Source organism: Anopheles darlingi, chromosome 2, assembly GCF_943734745.1.
Source record: "Anopheles darlingi chromosome 2, idAnoDarlMG_H_01, whole genome shotgun sequence".
Lineage (NCBI taxonomy): Eukaryota > Metazoa > Arthropoda > Insecta > Diptera > Culicidae > Anopheles > Anopheles darlingi.
This window is the reverse complement of record NC_064874.1, coordinates 51,223,221-51,234,937: the sequence shown is the minus strand read 5'-3', so window position 1 is coordinate 51,234,937 and position 11,717 is coordinate 51,223,221. Positions and strand designations below refer to the sequence as shown.

General features: G+C 45.7%; 3 protein-coding genes and 1 non-coding gene across 4 annotated transcripts; 3 read left to right on the top strand and 1 right to left on the bottom strand.

The window, feature by feature from the left end:
* Positions 1-1,057: 1,057 nt before the first annotated feature.
* On the top strand, positions 1,058-4,655 carry LOC125959310 (carbonic anhydrase 2-like). Its single transcript, XM_049692130.1, has 4 exons — positions 1,058-1,120; positions 1,673-1,841; positions 3,315-3,392; positions 3,456-4,655. The coding sequence occupies exons 1-4, from the start codon at positions 1,058-1,060 to the stop codon at positions 4,445-4,447; spliced, it is 1,302 nt and encodes a 433-aa protein (XP_049548087.1). The 3' UTR covers positions 4,448-4,655.
* A 545-nt stretch (positions 4,656-5,200) lies between these two features.
* On the bottom strand, positions 5,201-5,272 carry Trnae-cuc (transfer RNA glutamic acid (anticodon CUC)). The gene has a single exon. It is a non-coding gene; the product is annotated as a tRNA-Glu (tRNA).
* A 1,831-nt stretch (positions 5,273-7,103) lies between these two features.
* Positions 7,104-8,773, top strand: LOC125949689 (carbonic anhydrase-like). Its single transcript, XM_049676962.1, is given in 3 exon segments — positions 7,104-7,309; positions 7,406-7,677; positions 7,679-8,773. Coding segments are annotated over 3 exon segments (861 nt in total). The 5' UTR covers positions 7,104-7,230; the 3' UTR covers positions 8,189-8,773.
* A 377-nt stretch (positions 8,774-9,150) lies between these two features.
* On the top strand, positions 9,151-11,045 carry LOC125949687 (carbonic anhydrase 7-like). Its single transcript, XM_049676959.1, has 2 exons — positions 9,151-9,399; positions 9,509-11,045. Exons 1-2 carry the CDS (start codon positions 9,342-9,344, stop codon positions 10,420-10,422), a joined length of 972 nt encoding a protein of 323 aa, XP_049532916.1. The 5' UTR covers positions 9,151-9,341; the 3' UTR covers positions 10,423-11,045.
* The last annotated feature ends 672 nt before the right edge of the window (positions 11,046-11,717 follow it).

Sequence of the window (11,717 nt, the reverse complement as noted above, 5' to 3'; positions counted from 1 at the left end):
ACTGCAGTGACTTTGGACACATGTTACATTTTCTTGAGAGTGTGACAGCAATTGGCGTTTGAATTGACCGTTCCTTTGGAGGGTGTGGAATGATTTATCGTCTGTGGAAGAAAATGAAAACAAAACGGTTCACTTCTTTGCTTTGATAATTACAAGCCCTTCCTGAAATACACCAGTTTCCTGGTTTGCCGGCTAACGGTTGTCACCTATTGGACGGATAAGAACACGATCAGGTTGTAAAAGGTAGACACACCTACACGCATTTAGCGTCGCTGAGTGGTGCCGATAGCGATTTAATGAGATTTAAATTAGCAATGGCATCTTTTGTGTTTTGTGTTTGTCGCTAGTCGCATTAATAATACTAACTAAAATGGTTCCTATCCAGGAACTCATCAATCTTATCGATGAAATTGAACTTTCCACTGATAAGCCGGGCACAAACCTGTGCTATGCTCTGAGGCTGAATCTAATCAATGTTTTGGCAAAGTGATTTGTATCACAAACAGAGACACGATGCGTCACATGAGAGACAATTTGATGGGGGTTTTCATATCTTTCCAAACACGTTGGAGTTACATTGCGGTTTTAATGGGATTTTTATTTAAAATCGGTCAGTTGATCCTAATCGTTCGGTCACCATGGCATTAAGGTTGATTCAGTTAAACTGCGGGAAATTGGACTGGAGCATTCTGTGACTTCCAACTTCGTCACCATCTCACCATAGAATGACTCACTGATCAATCTCATTGACGCGCATCTCGTGCAAGGGAAAAGTGCAACTCGAACAGACGCTATGTCAATCGCTCCACTGAAATTCCCCTCGTTACGTTTCTTATCATTGAAGGGTGCAGAAGGAAGAGCATTCGCACTACATTGCAATCAGTAAGTGAGCGGGAAATTCAAAGCGAAAACATATTTCTGTTGCTCGATAATAGGTGACATAAAACACGTCTTACAGGCGTCAATAGCTACATTTAAATGTAGCTATTTAAGACAGTAGGGCGCACATTTGTCACGTAATTTTCGTATTAATAGGCACTCTATCGTAACCGGCAACATGTTCAGGCTGTTGTCTTCCGATAGTCTGCTGGAAGCAAAGCCGTTTGTCAACACACCGATAGTATAGTATTAGGCAAAGCAAAGAGCTTTAGCCAAGAGCGGTTGTGTATCTTCCAGTGCTTCCAGGCACACACGCATTCGCGTACCTCAAACAGGTTTAGTGGTGTTAGCTCTAGCCGCATATTTTGCCGTTCGATAAGAAGCTTTCATAGAACAATTTTAATTTAATTACATTTTTCCCGGATTGTGCCTTGGGTTTCAATTCGCTTGCTTGGTTAAACCTTTTTGAGCCGCCAGCGAATGGTATTGGCGTTCTTATCGTAAGGGGTGCGCAAGGGCTGTGACTGTCTCGTTAATGCATCATTACCACTCAGGGCGGCACGGTTCTTAGTTGTCGGCGGGGATTTACCAGTATCATCACTATAGAACGATCTAGCTCTATAGAACGATATGGAGCTTTATGGGAAGAGGATCCAAAAGGATTTACCCTCATCATTGTTGATATCGGCGTGGCGTATTGTCAGGAAGTACGGTCCACTACCCACATAATCGGGACGACCCGTCTGGGAATCTTGGAGGCAGGCCGCAGAACCTGATCCACCACTCGTCATAGGCATCTGGCAACGGACGGCATTCGCATTTAAGAGCCGATCGCTGGGCAAGTGCAGGTCAATCGTACGTTAGCTTCCAGCCGGTAGAGAAGTGCTCTAACGGGGCAGCAGCAGCCGCAGCCGCAGCCGCTACAGCGCAACCACCATCCTACTACAACGAGAAGTCCGAACGTAAATATACAATCATCCGCCAGACAGGAAGGTGCCACTTCGTACGCAAGGTGACGATACTGTTATCAACGTGTTTCCAGCCAACGACCGGCGTGTAGAGTAGACAAGCGTGTAAATCCAACGTAAACATCGAACAAACGGAGGTAAGTAAAAGGGCTTAGAACTCTGACCGGTTTTTTGCTGCATTTTGTGTCGTACGTTCCCGGTCGGGATAGTCCAGTCGCTCAATTACGTGTGCGGTTAGTTTATGAATGAAAATACGTCGGGGAAGTCTTTACAGTGACGGGTAGTGCGCCGTTGAACGTCGATCAGGATTACATCATGTAACCACCACCGGTTGGGTATATACCTTCCGCAGTAAGTGAGTCCGGCAGAGATGTACTATTGCGGCATGAGATGAAGCGGCCGTAACGCAGGTATTGTGTACAAAAGTCGGTCATTTGGAATTATGATTGGCCTCATGCTGGCGATCATCGATTAGTTGCGCATATGCTGCCACCAGGTGTTACCCTAGGGTTGAACCGTGACCTCTTTACCGTGGTGGTGTTTAGTGATGTTCCAGCCAGGGAGATGCCAGCACCGGAGTCTCCGTGCTTTTTATGGTCCGATAGTTGCGGTGGAGCGTGCGATTGTGTGCTGGCACGTGAACCTTGAGTGTGGACCGTGCTGATTTCGCGCCAAAATGGCACGCCGAAGACGGCTACTGCGAGCTGTTGGACGTTGGAAAAGATTGGACTGAAAGCATCTCCAATCAAACTAACCGTTGGTAACGATGGTAACAAATTTCGTTCTTTTGTTGAGGTCTTGTACATTTTACTTTGTAGGAGTCGTTCATCATCTATTGAAGGAATCACTCGTAATGAGCCTTGTATTGTCATATGAAAATGCAATAGCTGTTTTTATTTTCCCGGTTATTTAGCCAAACTTTTAATTAGATTAATCTTGCTCCGACGTTCACTCTACGCGCAAAAGTTCGTTCACCCAAGGGGCAATAATGGAACTTGATGTCCAATGGCACGAAGAAGTCTGCCAAAAGTCCTTGAACTTGTCGTCGAGTGGTCAGTACTCGATGCTTGTTAGTTTATTTAGCAGCGAAAAGCGAAAACTCAACACCGCGCCACGGCGTACGCTGTCTCGCTTGTCTGAGCACTAGAACGACCTCGACGCTGGCAGCACGTGAAGAAGGTATACCCATTGTACCATAAAAAAGAGGCCATTGGCGTGGTCCAATTCGCACGTGTTTGCCCTCAGCTGTGATTCGTTTATTCTTTTCTTACCCAATGTTTAATCTGTTACGTTCGCCGTGGTGGTCAGTATGACTCCAATAATGGCGATCGCTGACAGACAGAACGATCGCTACCGTCGAACCGAGACGTTGGCGTTTTTGTTTGCACATTTTTAGTTTGTACCGGGTGGGGCAAATTTACGATTTTGGAACCGTTTTGATTGATGTGATAATGTTTGATTTTACAGAGATGCAGCTGTTCAAATGGCCCGGGCAGCTTGTGCTGTTCAACTTTCTCATGTTCATGTCCTGGCGCTCATGTAGAGGTAAGAAGTCCCTAGCAGTGAAGGTAACATTTGTACCACTGACACGTGTCTTCCATTCCATAGGTCTTAATGTTCCCGACTATAGCTCACGCTATCAGAGAGATCCCCAGACTGTAATTAGCAAGAACGACGCCAACCGCAATCCCGACTTTTATTTTCCACCCGATCCGGAAGCTGATCTCGCCGAATCATCTCCAGAAGAGGTACCTTTGCTGCGGCAGAAATATCGTCCCGCTACAAGCACGACACCCAAGCCGGCCGCTGCAGCGACGATCTCCTACAATCCCAAAGATAAGAATGGCCCATCGAACTGGTACCGAATCGATGCGCGCTGTGGTGGGCGCTATCAGAGTCCGATACTGTTGAACACTAGTAGTGCTCTCGTGGTCAACCGGAAGCGTCCGCTCCGACTCGCGGGCCAAACGAATTTGCCGGACTCGATCCGCCTGCAGAACGACGGTCATTCGGCCAAGTTCACGTACAATTGGGGTAATGTTGAGCGCCCGGTGCTGAGTGGTGGTCCACTGAAAACTAAGTACGTTTTTGAGCAGTTTCACTTTCATTGGGGGTCGAATAGTTCCGTTGGTTCCGAGCACGTGCTCGATCAGCGACGCTATCCGTTGGAGATTCATCTGGTGTTTTACAATGGACTGTACGGTTCGTTCCAAGAAGCCAGCGGGCAGGTGGACGGTATTGCCGTGGTAGGATTGTTCTACGAGATCTACAAACACTCGGCGAACGAGCAGCTCAACACGTGGACCTTCTTCCTATACAACGTCGTTCAACCGAACAGCGAGTACACGATCTCGTTTATCGATACCTTTCCACTGTACGAGATAATAGGGGACATTGAGTGGCCATACTTTTCGTATGAAGGTAGTCTTACCACACCGCCCTGTCTGGAGACGGTTACGTGGATCGTTGCGACCAAACCACTGCTGGTGACCGAGAAGGAAATGAATCAGTTCCGAAGGTTGCGTTCCACTACCGGACTGTTGGTCAACAACTATCGGCCTGTGCAGAAGCTAAACAACCGCCGAGTGTTCTTATACTAACGCCCAAGACTAAGATAGCCTCTTGTATTGTAAGCCTAAGAAGATGGCCGGGCCTTAGAACCGTTCTACTTTTAGCAACCAAACCAAAGGAAAACCAATGGTAGGATAAGGGATGTTCCACCATTGCCACCAAAAACTGAGAGCGACGATCAAAGTACTATAGTATATATTAAATAAATGAATTTACCCTTACACAAGGATATTGCAGAGAAAATGTAATCGTATTGGTAATTTTTTATGATGACATGGCGAACCTTGTATGTTATTCGATTCGAAATTATTATTCGAAAATGCTACATTACGAAACACCGCAATTAAGTACCGACACATTAACAGATGGTAAGAGATTCGCACAACCAACGAGTCTTACTTTAGTCAGAGAATCTTATTTCAAACAAGAAAATGGGGAGAAGAACTAAATAGAGAATACATAGGGCATTGTCGAAACTCAAAGTCTTGATATCCTTGTTCGAGAAGATGATTCCCAAAGGAATGGTTTGACCATGTATTAGCGCAGGCACACTCAAGAAGCCGACATAATATATGGTTCTGTAGGCCGACATAATATATGGTGCTGTGTTGTATAATATTCAAACATCGCACGCCACATGAAACTCCGTCAGCGTCAAATGACGACTCAACCCGTGATATCTTTCGCGTTGAATGATTCTTGTTCAGCAGACTGTCATCGCTTGCCGGTACTTATCGGATAAATGGCTACACTAAAGAGTGTGTTGCGGAAAAAAACGTCTTTTCCCATACCGGGAATCGAACCCGGGCCTTCCGGGTGAGAGCCGGATATCCTAACCACTAGACAATATGGGATTGTTAGTAGCTAGAAGTGATCTTGCCATCGCAGTTGCCAGCACATTACGGCGACTCTTTCTAACTCCTACTTCATTCATCTGTTGTCCAGAGGAGCCCTTGTTCCCAGCCAGTGGCCGTTAGCTTTAGCTGAAACACCGAACGGCACGTCCTTGGAATGGGGGTTTCCATAAGTCAAACGCTGCAGTACAACGCCTTGATCAGGGTTGTGATCAAAGGCTATAGACGCTGGAATTGGAAGCCAGATTTTTAATGATTCAAAAGAAAATGGACTCCTCAGGACTCCAAAACATCCTCTACATACATTGCAGCTGTGGCAAAAACTTTTTAGAACGCCGTTGTGGACGTTGATTACGAATGTATACGACACACAAATTGAAAGATGGTAGTGCATTCAATTTCATACGTTGTTTTCCATCCGGTTTTTCTTTCGAACTAGTATCCTTTTTGATAATTTACCGTTTTGCAATTTATGTTTAATCTATTTTAAATTTCCTTATGTTTCGCATACGGTTTAAGACTTTCTTTGTGCAGCTGTTAAGGCAATGTTTATGTAATCGCACTTGCATAATTGTTTCTCACACTTTGTTTCTACACTTGATCGCACTTTAGAAGAGCATTTAGCAATTGCTCCGTTTTTTCAATTTGGCAGTGTGGTGGCTGCAGTATCACTTTTTTTTTCTTTGTGCAGATTGCTTACCAACAGATAGTTTACCTTCGCAGAAACGTTTGAGATCTAACAGCGTAATTTAGTGTGAGTAATTTACTACTCACGTTAAGCAATTTTAAGTACAGAGATCTTTTGAACTATTACATAATGAAGATGTTCTTTAAAGAATCGCATAAGATGCGTTAGTGATAACATAATGTCAAAATAATGTATAATATAATATTTTTATTGTATATTATATGTCCTGAACTTGTTCTGTCGATGCCAAACAGATTCATTTTTTAAAAAAAATTATAAAGCGAACTAAATAGAAAACGAAAGACCCATCACTGATTAGTTATACCACGTTGGGAGATAAACAATCACCTCGCCCGCCCTTCTGACCACGCAAACCATGCGAAAACCACGTGGGCAGATAGCGACCATTGCAAATCGATTTGTATAGTATAAATCGAATCAACATTATCCAATTATTTTATATCCAAGAGTCAAATAATTCTGTTCATCATTTTTCTGAAAACGTTGTTGGATGCATCGATCGGGGAATTCCCTCAGAACCACGTGTTTTCCAATTTGCCGCGGTTCAAGATACATCCTGGAAACATGCTGCTTAACACTATCGCCGAACTCAGTGGAGGTATTTCATGGAGCTGCATGCTGCAGTATGAAGGTCAATGATTTGTAAACCTCTAATATCATTGTGTATCACTGATTCGATGACGGATTGTTGAACTTCCTATGTAGAACCGAGCACTTAAACAGTGTTCTTCAGTTCAATGCCACCAATGGCTGGTATTATTCTTAACTATTATGCGTTAGGAATAATATTTGGTTCACTGTTTGTTGTAACGAAATAATGTTAGTGATCATCAGTCAAACAGTGAATGTGATCGCTCTGGGTTCAATATAAACGACCTCGTCCTAGTCACTGCTCCACAGCATAGATGTTAAAAAATCAGATTTCAGTTAACTATGGCATCACACTTTTCCAGCAATTCGGTCTGCTAGCATATGAAAGTACATGACTGTAGAGCCGCAAATCTGTTTCCGCCATCAATCCACAATATGCACAACACCAGACAGGCTATTAAAAAAATGGTGCACCAAACGGTCATTTATAAACCTTCGAATGCCGCACTATCCACACCAGTTGCAGTGAAAAACTCGCAACCAAAGGGGCCCAAATTATCGGTTTGAAAAAAAAAGCAGTTCAACACTTCTCCAGCTTTTACGACAAACAGTGGTTTTTGGTGGAAAAACAAAAAGAGCAACAGAAAACGGTAGAATTATGAACCCATGTAAATCAGTGAGGGCTGCGGTTTATGGGCTATTAGTATTGATCGTTCACAGCGTGGTTGTGATAAGCGGTAAGTAAACACCTCCCGTCAACGGCCTTGGTGCCGGGAGTTTGTTTTTGCTTCGTAAAAAAACCAAATTTCCATCTACCCTCGATGGTTTGCTAGCGGACTTTTCCTACGATGACCCCGATCGCTGGGCGGAAACAGATCCCGCTTGCGCTGGATCACGCCAGAGTCCGATCGACATTGTACCGAGTACTACCGTGGCAGCATCCGACGATGAGCAATCGTTGAAGCTGCACGGTTTCTACCGAAAACCCGTATCGGGTAGAGAACAATGGACACACGGCACAGTATACGTTCGTCTGGAGCAAGGACAGCCACCGACCGACCGTTACGGGTGGCCCATTGCACCGAGACCTGTACGCATTCGAACAGTTCCACTTCCATTGGGGTGCCGAGGATGACCGTGGTTCGGAGCATACGTTCGATGGTCAAGCCCTAGCGCTGGAAGTGCACTTTGTCTTTTTCAACCGGGAATACGGTACGTTCGAGAAGGCCGTCGAGCAACCGGATGGTTTGACCGTTCTGGGTGCGCTTTACAACGTTCGAGGAGACAAGGCCAAAGGCGATGCCAAGTGGGCACGACCGCTACCTAAGATACGGGATGCCGGCTCAGCGACCACCGTGGAAGGGAAGGACGTATTCAGTTTGAGCGAGGTGGCGGGAGGCGAGTGGGAACGATACTATTCCTACCCGGGCAGCCTCACGACACCGCCCTGCGCCGAAAGTGTAACCTGGATTGTGCGCAATGGATCGATCCCGGTGGCGCCCAAGGATCTGCGCGCACTGCGGAACCTGCTCGACTCGAACGGTGAACCACTGGTCGATAACTTTCGTCCAGTGCAACCACTCAACGATCGTACAGTCACGCGCTACGGATTCTAATTACCTCCGCACCCACCCACCCACCGACCACCACCGAACCTGGACTTGGACCTGGAGCTACGGCACAAACGGCACTAATCATTCCTGGCTGGCGAGACCGCGAAGCATATGAAGCACTATACCGAAACGATTGGAATTCCGCCGCCAGCTGGACTCATGCTCACGGATATGAATGATTCTAAGTCCGATGGCGGAAGGGTAGGACACCCCAAAGGTGTCTTAGATCGTTTCGCCTGCATGGAGAACGCGGAGATAAACTGGTTATGGTCGGGTCTCTGTTTCCTTCTTGTGTGCGGTGTATGTATAAAGGGTGCGGTGGAGGTCACTCATGGTGGGAGTGGCAACGGTGAGGCGGCTTTCGTTTCACGGTCATCTATTAATCAACAGTTTTCGGACAGCCAGTGTGGGAGCTCGACAGAAAGGCGTGTCCATGCTGCTACACTCTCTGAGCTTCGCCTTTCTACTAGTGTCCAGTTACTAGAACGGACGAGCAAGAGTGCAGAAAGTTGGGAGAAAGAAGTACTGTTATTTTTGGGGCATTATGAAAACTATCAATAAAAACATTTTGGTCATTTTGTTGGTAAATATGGTTGCCTTGCCTCACTCGCGAGATACTGTCCACTCTCACCATTTCTATTCCGGTCACAGAAAGTCACAGAGTCAGCAGGACCAGCAGTAGCAGCAGCAACAGTAGCAGGTCACTTTCCCTACCCACTGCCTACTGTTCTCGTCGTATCGTAGTCGTTTGCGTTGTTCTGGTTACGGCTGGAGAGCTGTGAAGCACTACAAAATGCACTGACCAGACAGACAAAAAAAACAAACACTACAGCAGCACAAAATAGCGTACAGCGGGCGGGAGAGAACAGTCAACAAAATGGGGCACATAATTCGCTTCTAGCGTGACACACACAAAAAGGGCAACAATGCAGGGTGTTGGAGAGGGGAGAGGGCGAGGCGTGCCACGCGGGGACGGGGTCACTTCACTAAGAACAGAACTTGCATTTAAAAACAGACTCCCGGTGATCGCTGGCACTTAGAAGTGTGACAGTGTTCTCGGAGCTAGGAAGTTCCTGCGACCGCTCGATCGAGTGCGAGTGTCTGATCGAGTAAACCGGATCTTGGTCCCAAGGAAGTCCCACGCCCCGTGTCTGCAATGAGTGCTCTGTGTTTGTCGCTACTGCTGGCCTGTCAACCGGTCGTCTATGGTCGAGGTATATACGATCGCGGAATGCATTCCGCTTTGCTTCTTCTTGCAGTAGTGTCCCTTTTGTGTGTCCCATTTTGTTTCCAGTATCTCATCAGTTCCGTTCCTTACTGCAGGTCGTGCATATGATGGTGAGAATAATGGTTTTTGGCTCAGTGGATATCCGCATCCGAACGATGTCGGTTATGATCCGGATGTGAATTACGGCAATCGAGTTACTAGCAAACCGAAAGGAGCCCCATCCTGGACCTACTCCATAGACGATGCGATCGGTCCGCCGAACTGGGGCATTGTAGCGCCTGCATGCAGTGGCACCTATCAGAGTCCTATCAACATCGTTAGCAAGGAATCGTTGTTCGTTCGCCGGAAGCTACCACTAGAGCTGGATGGATTGCGGAACTTGCCAGGTGCGATGAAGGTCGAGAATGAGGGCACCTCAGTGAAGTTTACTCCTCAGTGGAATGGCCGCACACGCCCTGCTCTGCGCGGTGGTCCGCTAAAGAATAAATATATTTTTGAACAGTTCCACTTCCACTGGGGCCCCGATAATACGGTCGGATCGGAGCATACCCTCGATGGGAAGCAGTTCCCGTTGGAGGTGCATCTGGTGTTTTACAACGGGTTGTACAAGTCCTTCGATGAGGCCAAGGGCGAGGTAGACGGACTGGCAGTGATTGGGTTCTTGTACGATGTCATTCCCAACTCGGCCGACTATTCGTTCAACATTTGGAGCAACTATTTGCCACAAGTGAGACAACCGCATTCCAAGGCGCAACTTTCCTACAGCAAGTCCTTCTCGCTGGCCCATGTAATCGGAGAGATGGGATGGCCGTTCTATTCATACTCCGGCAGTCTCACTACGCCACCCTGTCTCGAAACGGTCACCTGGATCGTGGCCAGCAAACGGTTATCCGTCACCGAGCGTGAAATGAAGCTGTTCAGGGCAACGCTCGGGGAGGACGGTAGACCATTGCTGCTAAACTATCGTCCCACTCAGCCCATTAACAATCGACGCGTTTTCCGGTACTAGACATACTTTAGCAATCGTTCCTTTGCGCGCCATTTGAGCGTTCAGTGCGCATACATAACGAAAGGCGTACAAGTGACGGTCTGTGAGGAGTGCGTATGCATGGTTGAAAGCACTAGACTGACAGTGTGATGGTAGTTATTAGAGAGAGAGAGAGAGAGAAAGGGAAAGAACCGTATCACTAACGAAATAAGTGAGTTCCTTTAGCGTAAATGATAGTGTAAGTAGTTTAATAAAAGAAAAGTGTTACCAATAGTTTAGATAAAGAGTAAAATCTGTCTAAAAAGAGGAGATAGCCCGCGATACACAAAGATAATTTTTCATGCTCGTATAACGGGTTCAAGACCGCCAGGTAGAGCTGGTTCAGGCTACAATTCGGTATGATTTTTTACCGATTTATTATAGATGCTTTGAACAGTATGGTAATTTACAGCTTAATTAATGTAGGTCGTTTTAAAAAAGTGTCATAGCATTCCTTTTTTACAACTGAAAATATTTAGTACAGAAAGAAAGTTTTGTATATGATTAAGTCTTTTTGAGGGATTTTTTTTTTCATTATTTGAATGTGTAGAAAGGTGTAGCCGAAAGTTATATCATTTTAATGGAAATTAAAAAGAACGTCCTGGGCAGTAAAAAAATGAAGGCTGCTGATGAATAATAGGCAGCATGGATAATAACTGCTGGGAAGATACATCGAAAGAAGGATAATCGATAAGGAAGTCGAACCTGAATATTGTGTTGAAATGTTGTGCAAAGAATAAGACCTTGATCAAACTCGTAATTTACACCAAAACTTTTAGCATAAAAGACCAGAATGCGATGGGGGATATAATAAAGAGAATTTTTCAATATGATAACGCTCAATCATATGTTATGTAGGCAATAACGTAGGTCAAGCGCGTATCAGTCAGTAGTTGTATTTCCGATTCTCATTTGATCAAATGATCATTCGTGTTTAAATTGTCATGGCCAGGTGTGTTACATAGAGCTTACGTCGAATTTTTGATACACTTTTTTGTTCGTTGATACAGTTTCCAAAGTGATTTGAATATGGTATAGTAACATCCTGAGGAGTGCCCCCCGGAAGGAGTATGTGACTCTTACCCACTGAATCAATAGCTCGATTTTGGACAGGGAGAGGCAGGGTGGGACCGCGAAAGTGCAGTTCTAGCACAGAGGCGTTATTCCCTCCGCTTTTGCAAGCGAGAAATATTAAAGTGTCAATTACCATTTTTATCGCGTAGACGGTCAATGCCCTTTTTTATGTATTACAAGCACATTGGAACCTGGGCAGAGAT

Coding starts and splice junctions, on each gene's coding strand:
- LOC125959310 (XM_049692130.1), top strand. CDS start 1,058: ATGTTCAGGCTGTTGTCTTCCGATAGTCTGCTGGAAGCAAAGCCGTTT. Junction 1,121..1,672: donor CGTTTGTCAACACACCGATA/GTATAGTATTAG, acceptor CACTCGTCATAG/GCATCTGGCAACGGACGGCA. Junction 3,393..3,455: donor GTCCTGGCGCTCATGTAGAG/GTAAGAAGTCCC, acceptor TCCATTCCATAG/GTCTTAATGTTCCCGACTAT.
- LOC125949687 (XM_049676959.1), top strand. CDS start 9,342: ATGAGTGCTCTGTGTTTGTCGCTACTGCTGGCCTGTCAACCGGTCGTC. Junction 9,400..9,508: donor ACCGGTCGTCTATGGTCGAG/GTATATACGATC, acceptor TCCTTACTGCAG/GTCGTGCATATGATGGTGAG.